This window comes from Heteronotia binoei, chromosome 1, assembly GCF_032191835.1.
Source record: "Heteronotia binoei isolate CCM8104 ecotype False Entrance Well chromosome 1, APGP_CSIRO_Hbin_v1, whole genome shotgun sequence".
In the NCBI taxonomy this organism is placed as follows: domain Eukaryota; kingdom Metazoa; phylum Chordata; class Lepidosauria; order Squamata; family Gekkonidae; genus Heteronotia; species Heteronotia binoei.
In genome coordinates, this window is record NC_083223.1 from 221,438,032 (window position 1) to 221,454,298 (window position 16,267).

General features: G+C 43.8%; 1 protein-coding gene across 1 annotated transcript in view; it reads right to left on the reverse strand.

The window, feature by feature from the left end:
- SRF (serum response factor) overlaps window positions 1–16,267 on the reverse strand; it is an 81,306-nt gene that overhangs the window by 22,995 nt on the left and 42,044 nt on the right. Inside the window, exon 3 of the mRNA XM_060247953.1 lies at window positions 7,794–8,055. Coding sequence (XP_060103936.1) covers window positions 7,794–8,055 — 262 coding nt within the window. The remainder of the gene's footprint in view (window positions 1–7,793; window positions 8,056–16,267) is intronic.

Sequence of the window (16,267 nt, forward strand, 5' to 3'; positions counted from 1 at the left end):
GTACATCACATCGGCTGGTTGGATGCTTCTGGGCAGTGCCAGAGAAGAAGTTGGGAACAGCCTCTTAGCAACAGCTGAGTGTACCACAGAGACTGACTGTGTTTCTTCCTCTCCTTGCAGATACTTAAGCCTGGACATGGTGGAAAGTGTAAGCCCTTTGGCTCCTGCCTCCCCAAGCAGGACATAACTGGCAGTCAAATAGGGCACTTCCCTCCATCTGTAGTCTGATAAAATATTTGAAGACCTCCTCTTATTTTTTTAAAGAAAAATAACCTTTATTGATACAAACTTCAGAAAAAATACTAAAATATGGGCAAAATAGCATGGTAGCATTAAAGTAACATTATCAAGATATCCAGCAGTAATACATAACCATAAGCAGTTACAGCATTAGTATATCACAAAATCTGCATATTTGATTGGTATTTTACAATCCTCTGACCCCTTAGAATTTATGTAGTCCAGAAAAACAAACCCTTTTTTACCAAATTGTTTTCTATATTCACATTTTCCATAATTACAATCTGTGTAGCTAGTTTATCCTATATGAACATCTCAAACCTTCAAAAACCAATATTTTATTTTTAAGAAATCTTCTCCAAGGACTTCTCCCTGATGCATTAGTATGTTTATGGGCAAGAAGTTCATTTTTTTAAATATGGGAAATAACCAAATATTTTATTTCCCACCTGCAGTTTGAAGTGCTACAGTTCAGCAATCTATACCTTATATATAGACATGCTGATAGTGTAGATTGGGTCTAAAATCTAAGTGGTGAGGTAGATGAGTGTCTCTGACATCTCAGAGCACCATTATCTAGCTACTGCAAAAACTTAAGTTGTTTTTTTAAAATCTAGCTGTAACACTGAGATAGATTACACAGACAATTCAAATGTTATCTTGCTATATCTTTTTTCAATCTTTCCTTCAGGATAATATACAAAAGTCTTTATTTTATTCTCTCAACAACCTTGTTGGATAGGCAGGTCAAACAGAGAGAAGGTGACAGGCCCAGTCACCCTAGTAAAGCTCATGGCTGAATGATGACTTGAACCTGCAACTCTCCACTTCTAGTTGGACACAACCATACTAGACAATATATTGTACCTGAAAAGATACATTTATAATCTAGTAGCAAAGGGAGCTTTGCCTCTCAAAAGGTGATACCCTGAAAATTTTTGTTGGTCTCTAAGGTGCTAATGGAATCAAATCTAGCTCTTATCACCTAGTGAGAGTCTGCCAGCAAACATGGAGTATATATCTGCAGGAAGGAGGAGAATGAGGCAGAAAATGGGAAATTGGGGGTTGTACTTCAGCTGCTGGTTGAGGGAAATCTAGTTTTATTTCCTCCATCGGAACTCCCATCCCATTTGGTGCACAGGATGTTTATATCTGAAGAAATATTTATACTTACTGCCCTAACCAAGAAGATTTTCTACATCCGAGCAGCAACCAAGACCTTGTACACACAAACAGCACACTGGGAGGTCAAAAGAGAAGTGGTCAGCTCCACTGGCACTTATGCATTCAGCTTGCTATTGTCTTTCAGCAGACACACACATGGATTTTTGTCCTTTTCAACCAGACATATCGGACAGGGCACACAGATCTCCATTTTATGCACTTCCATACTTTAAGATGCCCCCACTTAAAAGTATTTTCTACCTATTTTAAGCAGACTCTTTCCAGCCTTCCCACAGTGGCCACAAGGGAAAGAGGAACTTGGTTACACAGAAAGGTGAAAGGCAAATGAAGATTGACAGAATACTATGAAAACTCCTCTATCTAAATTTCTTTTTCAGATTATTTCTTTTTACAAATTCTTGTTTTCTCTTCCTTTCTTAAAAGCTGCACAAGGATGCTTCCTTGAGAAGCTTGCAGCAGAGCAAAGGTAAAAGGGCCACACAAGGTGCATCCACCATACCACAACACAGACAGTGTTTGTTAAGAGGTAACAGTCAATTAGGGTGCCATCCACATTTCATACATTTCATCTGAAAAACATTTCAAACCAACAGGTCCTCCACATTGGACTTAATCTCAACTCTGTGCTAGTTCTTAAGAACTAAAAGCATTCTATGAGCTCCTTCTCATGTTAAGATAGAAGCACACATGCCATCAAAATACACATACAAATTATATGGTTGCCATGATGTATACAAGGGGCTTGGCTCACACCTAAAACTTCTACAGACAGAAGTGTTTTCATCTGTGGAGTACCTCACCACCACTCCCCTCTGCAGCCCTAAATGCCACCCAAAACACTCCTCTTGAGGGATCCCCAGGAATAGCTTGGGAAGGGGGAGGGTCAAAGTTTGCCACAGGAAGGGGGAATTAGCAAAAATTACACACATCCTGTTCACACTCTGAACTATTAGCCAGGATCCAAACCACTATGTGGATTGTCATTTCTGCATTTTAACTACCTGGGAAGTCCCAGGAAAGAAAGCACTACCATGTAATACTGGTGATCTACATCAGGGGTGGCCAACGGTAGCTCTCCAGATGTTTTTTGCCTACAACTCCCATCAGCCCCACTCATTGGCCATGCTGGCTGGGGCTGATGGGAGTTGTAGGCAAAAACATCTGGAGCGCTACCATTGGCCACCCCTGATCTACATGCCAAACCTGTATATACACTGCAGGAGCTATACAGAACACCTAATAGAAAGTAGCATTTTTATGGTACTGACACAATGGCTGCTGATACACATGAACTGCGCAGATTTTTTTTAAAACAATGTTCAAGTAGCTTCTTTTCATTACAGATAACCTACTTTCATTCTATAGCTCACAAGCCACTCTACCTACTTCCTGATAATGTCAGGAAATAAATTATTTAATTCAGTGAGGCAGTGGCAAGGATGCAGAAAGACCACCTTTTGAAACATAATCAGGTTGGAAGAAAAAAGTTAGAAAACTATACAGTGGCAGTGCTAATAAGCCAAATTGCTGGCTGTATTTCTACATAGCCATACAAATCATTCCTACACTCACGCTATCCAGGAAGTGAAGGCACTGCAGAAGGTTGGGTTTCACTTTACCATTTTAACTGGGACAACTTTGTCCCAACAGTAATTAATGCCTGTACCATCACCACCTGGAATTAAAGCCACAGACAACTCACCCAAGTGGTTGAAGTACCTTCTCTGCAGGAAAAGGCTAAAATGTTTGGGACTTTTCCATTTCAAAAACAAATGACTAAGGAGGAGACATGAAAAGGGTTCATGAAATTTTATGACAAGAAGGAAGTGGATAGAGAACTTTTTCTCCAACTCGTCAAATACTGAAAAATGTGGCACCTGGTGAACTTTATGGGCAGTATGTCCAGAAGAGGAAGACAATGTACTTCTTCATGCAATGCATAACTTTTGGAGTGCACTGCCCTTAGATGTAGTGATGGCCACTAGTTTGGCTTTGAAAGGGGATTAGACAAATATATGAAAGCCATGTCCACCAATAGATAACAACCATGATGGCTAAATGGAACTTCCATGTTTAGAAGCAGTGTACCTCAGAAAAACAATTACTGGGGGACAACAGGGTAAGCTTTTGCCTCTGTGATATGCATGCAGGCCATCTGTTTGGGTACTGTGGAAAACAAGATGCTAATCTACATGAACCACAGATCCAGCAGGATAAAAGTGGTGGTTGAAAACCATGTGAAGGGTTAAATCAAACAATCTTGAAATGATGAGGCAGCTGTTTCAGTTTGCATAAAACAACTGCGTGAACAGAATCAGAAATCAGCCTGGCAGCATACTGACTTAAAGTTATCCCTATGCATAGGTTGTGCCACCAAAGAGAACGCATACCAGCACAGTATGTTAAAATATGTCAGCAAGTCCTGAATTTCCAGTGCCATTACTCTGCCCAGTCACCAAGTTCTTCCCTTGTGATCTTTCTCAGTTTTGCCTAATCCAATTCATTATACTACTCTAAAGACATTACCAGCTCAGTGGTGTTCTTTTTCCTCAAATTCAATCTATTAAGCAGCTCCATTACAATTCTCCCGGGTGTCCTCCTGCAACTTAGAAAACTCCTTTCTCTCTTTCACAAGCCTTCAGAACTGGAACAATCTCTACCTTTCCCACCACGACTTCAGCTGCACCTTATTTCTACAATTAAGGTGATTGCTTACCACATTAACTACTCAAATGCAGGCTGACAGTATATCTAGCTGGATCATAAGCCAAACTTCATCAGTCATCTGCTGTAGCCCCAAATCCAATAAGTAGGAAGCATAGCAAAACATGGCTCAGTACATCAGTGCAAGCTGTACCCAAATGGTTCTCCATCTGGTTAAAGTCACCACACAGAACATTTTTATAAAGGCCACCACGCTGCAAGCGGCCACCTTTTTTCAATCCTTAATAACACCTTGAGAAAAACAAATTAGGTTATCTAGTCCAAACCACTGAACAGAAGAAGAGTCCCGCATAAAGGACATCCCAATCAGCCCTCAAGGAATATTTTGCAGGCAGAAGCTAGACAGTGCCACCCATTACAGGATAACTGAATTCAGTAAGGTCACAAGTCATCTAAAGGCAAAGAAAAGAAATTAACTGTGGCAACATATTTTTCCAGGATTGGCCAAAAGAGAATTCTCCCAGCTTCTCAGTCTTTAAACCAATTCTTACTAAGCTAAGCTTTTCATACTTGCATATGCATACCCAAGAAAAAACTATGCACACTCATACTGCCAAACAAGCAGCACATGCTTGTATGCGTGAATGCAAGCGGGGAAATCAATCTGGTCATCAATCCCATGTACAGTGAAAGCTTTGTTATCCAGCACCTGATTATCCAGAATGCAAATAACCAGTACTGGCCAGAAGGCAATATCCCTGTCCCTTCAGGCAGGGGTGTGCCCCACTACTACCTTTTGCTTTCAGGAGTCAGCTTTGCCAGAAGGCTACTGCACAGCTGACCCAGCTCCAGGGCTTGGGTGGAAGGGGGAAGGTCCTACCAGGTATACAGAGTTTTGCTGTGGCGTTCCCAGTTGGGTGGGATTTGGCTGCTGTGGATTCCTATACAGAGGGGGTAGAGCAGAGCAATAGGCTTGAGCATCTGGCATATTTAATTGGCTGGCAACCCCCACTACCCTTGAGTGCCCAATAACAAAGCTATTACTAAAAGTACATGCATGCCGGTTTCATAACTCATAGTTGGAGTGTAGGTCCTATACTCACACCCACACATGTGTAGCCGAGTACAGCTACTCCTGTGAGAACTGGCCTCATTCCACCCCACCCCAGATCTGATATTGCAATCAGGGTTGTCATAAATTCTTGGGATGCTCTGAGTCAGGGCCGCACATACACAAGGCACTGCTAGAGTTCATGGGCATCTTCTGAGAACTGCAACAGCTTCAGTCAGTTGTTAAACACTCAGAGAAATGCAGGACACGCCTCCTATAACCACCTGATTACCACATTTAAAAAAAACAACAGAAGCTACTGTTTGCTATCTAGAAGACCCTCAATCACATCTTAAGGCTTTCTTTTCCAACTTCTGAAAGAAAGCTGAGGTTCGACACATAATTCGAGGTTCAACCCCCTGCCCCCCAACAGCAGCAGCAGCTTTTCCTTTGTTGCCCTTAAAAGTGGTAACTGTGACAAATGAGACATGCGTTTAAGCAGAAGAAAGCAACTCCTGGCACATGTGCAAACATGGCATGCCAGAACATTTTCTCAGCACAGTGGCCTCCTTGCCTTGCACCCAAAGCAAAGATATAGGTGAGCCAGGCCAGACCACTGTACAGTTCTTGCACTGGGGGAGGGGGGCGCTGAAGCAGTGATATCATCAATTGGGGCTCCATGCAGTCTCAGTCCGAGTAAGTGGGTGATGTTGTACTGCACAGGTGTAAATAAGCATTGCTGCTCAGTGCAGGTGCAGAAAGCTACCAGCTGCACATATAGTGCCACCACCTGTCTGCCACTACACCTGCTCCTTCAAACGGAGCTACCTCTGGGGCCAGCACAACCTGTATTATTACCCCACCCTTTCGTTTGCCAGCACATCCAACATCTGCTTGTGGGATAGGGTGGGATATAAATCTAAAAATTAAATTAAATCATCACAGAGGTTGCACTTCCTTCCTCGCTCAGACTAAAGACTGTTGCCTACCCCTGCAGTAAAAACACACTGTGGGACAATTTCAGAAGGAGACATTTCCCCTGCCAATAAGCCCCAACAGCTGCACTAACAGGAGAAAATCCACAGTCACAATGAAAGCTCTTGAACAATACAATACAGTCCTCGCTATCCTGATAACACAAGTAGAAATGTTACATGCACATTCAGTAACACTGCTCAGCATATGGACAGTGCCATTCAGATCTTCAAAGCAGTTCACACATGTTACTTGGTTGTAATCCTTACAACAGCTCTCCAAAACAAGTCAGTATTATTCCCATACTGTACTGGGGGGATACTGTATATATGTGACCTAAAGGCACCTAGAGATTCAAGCTGGGGACTTCCCATATGTAGTTCAGTCCCTTACCTGTTACACTACACCAACAAGAAAGATCTGTCATCCAGGCTGAAATTTCATGTTCCAAAAAAAATGTTTTTTAAAAACCAAAATTGCTTTGATAAATGGCTCATACACAAAGAACACTGTGACTTCAGATCAGGGCCAGATCTAGGGGGGAGAGAGGAGGGTGCTTGCCCTGGGCGCCAACAGAGGCGGGGCGCCAAATTGGGTATAGAGTCCATTGTATTCTATGGGACCATAAAACAGAATGGCCCATAAAGGGGTGCCATTTTTTAATTTTGCACCCCCCCTCAAAAAACGAAGATCCAGTCCTGCTTCAGATGTTCTGCTAATCCCATTTTGAGTATTTTCCATTTTACTTTTCCTGTTTTCACGAAGTCATTTAAAACTATGGAATATAACCACAAGGTGGACTTCTTAAAATAGATCACTGTCTAACAGCAAACTGATCCCAAAAGTCAGCCTCCTCCTTCCTTTCCTCCCTGAGTTCAACACCTAACAGAAGATATATTCCCACCTCCACTTGCAAATGTTGCCCCACTGGCTATTCCCCCTCCCCCATTAAGAGTCTCAGGCAGCTCATCCCTGCGCAGGGCAACAGGCTTCAGCCAAAATGAGTACCCACACCAACCTCCCAAGAGCAAGCAGAGAAGAGAGCGCTGACCTGTCAGAGACACAATCTGCCCTCCGGCTGTGGCTGGAAATCGGAAGACTGTCTGCTGTGCCTGCTGTAGCTGTCCAGGTGTGCCTGTGACCGCCACCTGGCTCTGCTGGCTGGAGAGAGCCAGTGAGTGTGGCTGTAACTGAGTGAGAGGAATAGTAGGGGTCCCAGGAGGGAGTGGAGCACCTGCCGGTAAGGAGGGAGAAAAAAGGCTTTAGAGGAGCCAGTTCTTTTTAAATGCCTCCTTCAAGCCCCCAGCTCATGCCAAGTTTCCTCCCACAGGCCCTCAGCTCCATGTCCCAGCTCTGAACTCTACAATTCTCACAAACAGAGGTTTGGGAACACAAACCTCTCTCCAACAGGAGCCATTGGGCTGGCAGCAGGGACAGCAACATTTAAGCTTCCACGGAACTTCATGCACTCCAGGGATTTACCACTCACTGATCCTTACAACCAATCTTACCCTCAGCCCTACTCAGCTCTGTACCAATCACATTCAAGAGAATGCAGCTTCAAGCATTCCAATTCTAGCCCCTCACAACCAACAAGAGGGCCAAAGCATGCCCATGGTATTGGAGGAATCCACACGAAGAATCTGGAAAAGCCTTAGCTGGCAAGAGAGAAACTGACCTGACATGAGCGTAAAGCCAGTGGGTATCTGCATTAGCCCTCCAGAAGCTACTGCGCTGGTTCCAGTGGTTTTCAGCACTGTCCCGTTGGCACTGGTGACTGCGTTGGGGCTGACACTGGCAGACACTGGTGCTAGGTAGTTGGTGATGGGGAACGAGGGACCGCTGCTGACCTGCATGGAAGTGGAGGTGGTGGGTGCTGTCTGGATGGTTGACGTTGTCCCTGGCAGGTTGGTGACTGTGAAGGCAGGCTTCAAGGTGTCCTGCAAAAGAAGGTTGTGTAAGAAGAACCAATCCAAATGTACCCTATTCCTCCACCCAGCACAAACCAAGTTGTGATCATCTTACAGCATTCAAGTATTGAGAGAGAATCATGTGTTCAGTGGGTTTCTGAACCAAAGGTAGAAATACGGTTTCTTACTGGCATTTCAGATCAGCACAGTCCAACTACAGGCACATGGCTAAAGGCAAAGGGACAAAATAGGAAGTGACCTGACAAAATAATGGGTGCAGGACAGAGTGATGAGTGCTGGAATAAAATATCCCATAATTTTTAGCAATATAAAGACATGCAATCAGCTAGACAGCAGAGAATGTGAAAGGGACATTTGGGTATCCGGAGAATAAGGGTTAAGAAACCAAAGGAGCATAGCAGGCTGATTTTAGAAGCCAGACCTTGAGCTGCTAAAACTTTACGTACCATTTCAAAAAGAGATTCTGCTCATCATAGCTGCTGTTTTCACTGCAACACTGTGACCAGGCAGGGTAAGAAGCAGTGGGCTGAAGCAATTGCTGAAACTAATTTATTGATTTGAACTAGTCACTTTTTTGTGGGGGGGGGGGATCAGGTTTTGAGCAAGACATTGTGATATAACAGCCACCTCAGAAGAGTGTAGCAAGAGTCAGGAGAAGTTCCATCCAGACAGTGAGTGCCAAATCACTCCCCCTACCCCCATAATGGGTTTAGAAAGGTCAGCATTGCTCTACACCAGACCAGGAAAAACAGGTCTCATTTCAAAATGTATGGAACATAAAATCTGTAACACAACAGAGTGCTCTAAATTGTGTGAGTGTCTGCTGTGTATTGAAGGGTTGTTTACAGCTGCCAAACTGCAATAATAGTTGGTTCATTGCGATCAGAATTAAGCCTTGTTCATAAGTTCAAGTGCAGGCACGTACAATCCATGTATAGAATGCTTGATTTTTCTTTATATGTGTACTGAATAATTTTCATGTTATTTTCAGCTCATGTGCAGTCGAACGTGCAACTGAAATGCTGCATTTATCCAGGTATTTGTCCCAGGTTTCATTTATAAGGTAAATGCACACTGACTCTTTCCTACAAACAGGTAATGCACTGACTACATGCGGAGTGTATGGACATTCACGGTAATATGTAAACTGATTCTGCTTAAAAAATGGACAGACCCTGGGATCTCCCTTGTAAAAACATTTGAACTATCATAACCCATCCTTATCAATCTCATGTATGGAAAGAATTGCACATGAAGGGGAACAGATCTGAAGAGCATATTAGTACAGTTCTTAGAAGATTACCAACAAAGGGATTTCACTACTACCACCACACTTAAAAGAAGCAGAGGAGAAGTATCCATTGTCAGGTCTGAATGTATGCTACATTTTCACATCAGAAAAGTGAAAAACTTCAGCAGTGGGTGGAAGTTCAGATTCCTGCAAATCTCAGTGTTTGAAGCAAGTTTCTTAATCATTAAACCACATACCTTCAGCACCACCTCTCTCAGAATGCCCCCAAAGAGCGTAACGCTCAGGAAATAAGAACCTCCTGGTGGTCCCTGGCCCAAGAGAGATCCAGCTGTCCTCAACTAGGGCCAGGGCTTTTTTGGGCCTGGCCCCTGCCTGGTGGAACTCTGCAGGAGAACATCCATGCCTTTCCACAGGGCATGCAAGGCAAAGATGTTCCTCCAGGCATTTGGTTGAGGACAGCAATGGGCCTGTACATAATCTTCTCTGCAAACCTCGCCCCGCCCCCCCGAGGCATGTGGACATGAATTTTTTTCCACCATCTTGGAATCTGTATTGTATTGTTTGTCAATATATACTTTATGTATATTAATGTTGGTTTTAACTTAAATTTTTTATTTTATACATCTTTGTTCTAAGCTGCCCTTAGCCCAGCTTGCAGGGTAGGGTGGCCTAATAAATCGAAATCAATCAATAAAATCAAGCACAAGAGCACATTTTTGTATTTTTGATTCACTGGAATTTGTACAAATACATTATCAGGCTTATCTTCATGAGGAAATCTGGATTTTATTTTGTATAGAGTATTACACAACTCTGCTCATAGAGGGGGCATTTGCCTTGACTGTTTTTTTCATCGTTCATACAGTGGATTAAGATATGTACTGGCAAAGGGAGAAAAAGGGCACTCTTGTCAACAGTGAAAATTGTCAGGGGGGTCCCTTTGTTTCTAAAAAGAAAAATGTATCCAAATACGCATACCCATTTCCTTCCACAAAGACAAAATCACTACAGCTACCTTCCAGCCACCTAGAATTAGGTTGAGGAGGAAAGGGGATCCACAAATTTATTTTCAATTATTACCAAAGTGAGCATCCCCCCACTCCAAACTATGAAAGGGACATGACTGCATGGAACTGGGGAGGGTGGCAGGGCATCTGTCCCTGCAGCTGCACTCAGCTTCAGCAGCAATTCCAGTGTCTCCACAACTCAGCACAACAGCAGTGGCAGGATTCTTCCCCTGCCCTTTCCACTCAAACAACTATCACTGGCAAGCACAAATTCTGTCTGGCTACCAAGGCAAGCCCTCCTGTGTGATCCAATGCTGCATGGCTCCTTAGTCCCAAGTACCTCTCTTTTTACTATTTATTTGATTAATATATGCCCTGCCTTTGTCCCCTAATGCAGACCCAACGTAGCTTATATTATTCTCCTCTTCTCCATTATATCCTCACAGCACTTCTTTGAGGTAGGTTAGGCTAAGAGAATGTGACTGGCCCACGGTTACCCAGCAAGTTTCCATGGCACAAGTGCAGATTCAAACCTGGGTCTCTTGGATCCTAGTCTAACTCTCTTACCCACTATACCGTGTGCATGCACCCCGCATGTGTACATGCACATAGTTCCAAGGCCCCCCCCCCCCCCCCGAATAAAAATGCATACCTGGTCAGGAAAAGAACATACAGAACAATCAGGAATAACTGAACTTTAAAAAAAAAAACAATGGAAAGGAGATAATTTCTTCAAGAGAGAAAAATTGGGCTATCAAATCTGCTTGCAAAGCACCTGCTATTAGGAATGGCTGCTGCCGAAATTAGAACATGTTCAGAATATACACTGTGCCAAAAATGCAGAGTGAAAATCAGAAATGCATTGTCAACATCTTTGTGATGGTCTGGCTGGCCACACAAATCATCCAGAGCCAAAACATTTCCCAGGGCTGCAGAGTACCATCAGGATACAGCTCCACCTTTGGACAGAAGAATGAACAGGCGGCATCTCCTGTTGTTTCTTCCAACAGGGAACAGGAATCAGCAGCCATATAGAGAACACAGTTTAGTGCAGTGGTACTCACTCCATTGCTTGCGGACAGCCACATGCTCAATTGCCATCAACCAAAAGAGCCAAACCAGTACTGTATGCCCTTGGGAACACCCCAAACACACACATACAATAATGTTAAAGATACAGCTAGAAATATTAAATATACCACTATAACCACCTTGAACTAAGAGGAAAGGCAGGATATAAGTCATATAAAAATAAACCTTTTAAATTACCATACTACTTCTGAGCAGCGACAGATAGCTGTCTCTTCCCATCAGCATTGAACATTAGCCAGTCCATGTGCATCTGGACTCAGGAAAAAGGCTTCAAAGAATCATAGAGTTGGAAGGGACCTCCAAGGTAAGCTTCCTTATCTGCCTTCCTGCTCTCTCCACAGCATGAGACACAGCAGCTCAAGGAGGTCCACAGCTTGACCTTCTTCCAGTCCCTGTGGTGGTGGTGACCATTTGAAGGTGGGAGCCAACCGGCAGCTACAAGCCTTGCTGGGCAATGACCCTGTTCACTTTCCTGGAAACTGGCCAAGGTGTCACATTGGAGAACATTACTCAAAGTAGGGATGGGCATGAACTGTCTCATTAACTAAAGTTTGTGACAACATTTGGCCAGTTTGTGGTTCACAAAAGTAAATTCGTAGCAGGTCAAATGGCACGAACTTTCCATGAACTTTCAAGCTGTTCCTGATTATTCATGAACAGATACATTTTCAGACTGTCTCTGCTCAATCTAAATGTTTACCAAACTTCAAATTCACAGGGAATGGATCTTGGAAGGCATGTAGAGCAGCATCCAGGGGAGGTCATCTGCACCTCTGATGTCTCTAGCTAGTACAGGATCTGTTCTATACACTCCTGAACCTCCACCTGCCATTTCTCCAGAAAGCACTTAACTCTGATTTACAAGCACTTAACCTTGTAAATCCAATCCTCACCAAGCCTGGAGGTCAGATAGAGGAGCGTCAACCAGAGATCCCCTGTGACCAGGGCTTTTTTTTGAGCAGTAACGCAGTTCCAGCTGGCTTGGTGTCAGGGGGGCTAATATGCAAATGAGTTCCTGCTGGGCTTTTGCTACAACAAAACCCTGTGTGAAACAATGGTGATATCAGGGGGTGTGGCCTAAAATATGAGTTCCTGCTGGACTTTTTCTACAAAAAAAGCCCTGCCTGTGACTATGATGTCTCTAGTTTGTACAGGATTTCCTGAACCTGCACCTGGCATTTCCCCAGAAAGTACTTTTCTGGAAGTACTTTCCCTGTTTGTGCCATCTCTACTCAGAAGATCCTCAGGTATTATGTCAAAGACTCCCATGTGACTCCTGAGCCACTGAGTACCACTGGTTCAGCAGTTCTGCTAAGTTGCAAAACAGCAACTGAGTGTCCTTAGGGCAGATACTACTTCTTAGGAAAACCTCCTGTTCACCACCCAGAGCATCTTGCATGTCAGGTGGGATATAAACCTAATACATATTTTTGAAAGATGGGAATGGCTATTTTGATGTCTTCTAATAGCTTTGTACATGCATCTGGAAGGAAGACAAAGGAGTTGGTTTTTATACCTTGCTTTTCTCTACTCTAAGAAGTCTCAAAGTGCTTACAATTGCCTTCCCTTCCTCTCCCCCCCCTACAGGCACCTTTGTAAGGTAGGTGGGACTGAGAGAGTTCTAAGACAACTGTTGACTGCACCAAAGTTACTCAGCAGGCTTCATGTGGAGGATTGGGGAATCAAACTTAGTTCTCCAGATTAGAGTACGTAGCTCTTAACCACTACACCACACTGGCTCCAGGAGATGCAAGAATCAGATTCCAGACACATGCAAAGCACATAAGAGCACTGACAGAGTCATGCTAAAGCATTAGCATTATATGCATGTTCATTCAGGAACATGACTTGTAGATATCAAAACATAAAAGTGAGAAAAGAGCCTTGAGAACCGTGGAGACTCCTTCCACTAGCTTACTACAGGTAGGGAGCAGATTCAGATGCAACATATACAACATGCAAGACTGGATACTCCCCTTTTGGGCACTGCAGCTTCTGAACATAATTGATCCCATGGCTAAGATATCAGGCACAGCCTCTATCACTGTATAGTAACAAAACACCCATCAGTCTTGCAAGGTAGGACAAGGTAAGAAAGTGACTGGCCCAAGGTCATCCAATGAACTTCATGGCAAACTGGAGACTTGAACCTGACTCTCCCAGATTCTAGCCTAATTCTCTAATAACTACAACTACACTGGCATGACTTTGTCTTCATTACAACAATGTCCCCCAAGAGCAGCTCCTTACATTTCTCTGCTGTAATGAATAGCACCCATATAAGAAAACAGGGTACTCTGAGATTCCACATCAGTGGGGCCAGGCCTGCTCCCTGCCCTTGCCACTGAGACTCAAACTTGCTCCTATTCGCAGAACCCATCCTGAATTGGCCTCTTAGTAAAATCAGCATGTTGGAAATGACTTTTGCTTTCATCAAGCACAGCAGGGCTTACATCCAGCTAAAAGTTACTTAACTACATAAGTTACCCAGCAACTTGGTCCCTTGGTTCCCACCAAGCTGCTCAGCACCTTCTAGTCTAGAAAGTGTTAATATGCTTATGTTGTCAGAGTTCTGACCATCCCCATGCAGACTGGAAAGGCTGGCCCTCCCATGTGCTTCTCCAGGCTCCTGACCTGATCCTCTGCCAGAAACAAGGAATTCACAGCTCCACTAACATCTAAAAAAGGAAAGGCAGCCCATTTTGGACAGAGACAACCAATCCAGAGCACCCTTCCCAGCTCCATCAGGGGAGGGGAAGAAGGGGGAGGGCTGGGCAGCAGACGCCTGCCCCTGATTCCTCTCCAGCCCTGGCACCCATAGCTGTGTAGATGGAATTAGGATGAGCATGTGATAATGGTGCATAGTCGGGAAAATTAACTTTCCATTATCTCAGCAGCAGACTCCTTTCTGTTAAGAGAGTCTGCTACCCACCACCAACACACTACTCATTAGAACAGCAGGGACAACTGCCTGTCCCAAAGGAAAGGCATGACCAGGCTATTATACTGTACACATACACATTCCAGTCACTGTGGTTAGGGAAAATGAGGGACCCTTACAGTGGTTGAGGGGGAAGTGCCCTCAAAATGCAGCTGACTTACGGAGACCGCACAGGATTTTCAAAACAAGAGACAAACAGAAGTAACAACTCCATACAGAAATTCTGGACTTCCTTGGTGGTCTCCCATCCAAGTACTAACCAGGGCTGACTCTGTGTCCCCTGCCAACTCTACCAGGGGAGCAAAAGAGTCACCTGTTCCCAAACTGCTGTACAGTGCTAGTCTGTGAACAGCTTTTACCTGCAGCAAGTAAAAATATCCTTCAGGTGATCAGACATACAAGCTTACAAATTATGGGGGGGGCTTCCTTCTTTTAAGGATTTACATGGCTAACAAATGCAGACAAGGTGGCTTAGTGAAAATTCATGACCACAATTTATTTTTGAAGATTTGTTTCCAAGGCTGGTGCAGTATTGCCTCCACAGACTCATTTTCATTGCTTCTCTGGGGTGGTACTCAGAAGCTGACTGCATTTATGGCTGGACCACCTACACACTTGAAACTGACACACACAACCCCTCAGACTACTATCTCATCACTTCCAAATTCCCCCATGAGAGAAGAGATAAACAATCCCTGATACCATATCGCATAGTGGCCAAGAGCCACAGAGCATGAAGACGTACAAGTAGACACTAACTGCTTTTCCTCCCCATAAGGAGCAGGGTGACTATATGCCTCGCATCAAGGAACCAGTTCAAAGTTGCAGCTTCTTGTACCCATCCTCATGGTTACACAGCTACACAGAAAATGTGTAGCTACCCACAGGTAAAGACTCAAACACTTGAACCAAGAGCCTTGTGGCCCAAGGCTCAGACTTCACCTAATTAGACAGCAGTTTGTGTGTCCAGCGCCCTCTTCTGGCTCAGAAAAGGACTGGAGGATGCACCATAAGTCTTTGTGATTGACCTGCAGGATGAAGCTTTTGGATTACCAGGGCCTGGAATAAAGGCCAGGAATGGACCACGATACTTTATCTTCTTTCTGGTTGTGTTATTATATGTAGTGCGTCTATATGCTTTAACTGAATTATATATACCTTTTAAATGCTGTTCTAATGTTTTGGGGACCCTATTTGAGTGGAAAGATGGCACAAGGTACTCCATCAGGCTCCAACAACCTCAGAAAGAGAATGTACGCTCCAAATCAGGACTGGAGGTTACGTTTCCTCACACTTCCTAGCCTGGCCCTGACAGACTTCACACATTATAGAAAAGAAGCAGCTACTCAACAGGACATCCACAAATTCATCTGCCAGCAGCAAGTGCTTTGGTCCCATTATCCTCTTTCATAACACTCTGAACATTTAGTATGGCACATTCATTCATTTAGAGAATGTATATCCCAACTCTCCAGAGACCTGGCTGGAGAGTCTGTTTTTGCTGCAAGAGACTGACACAGCTACCCCTCTGGAATTCATCTCCTTTAAGTATGCCTTGCTTCTGGCTTGTATGTTTTGTTTCAGGGTCTATTCACTTAGTAACCTTTTTCTTCATTTAGAATTGTTCCAAGATGAATAGATTTGCTTGTGTTCACACACAGCTACACACACCACAATACATGGACTGTAACCAGAGAGATTGTGTGCACATGTTTCTGCTTGAAGAGCCTTTAAAAAAATCTTCCTCATTTATGCAAAGACAAGGCTGTTCTTGTGCAAAACCTCAAACTCCCCCTGTCAAAAAAAAAAAAAGTTTAAGGGGAGGGGAGATTGGGAAGGTAGAAAAGGACAGAAGGATAAAAATGTTTTAAAAGGGGGAAGAAGGGAGAAAAGGATGAGCAAAGGAAGAAAAATCAGACCACCCAAGAG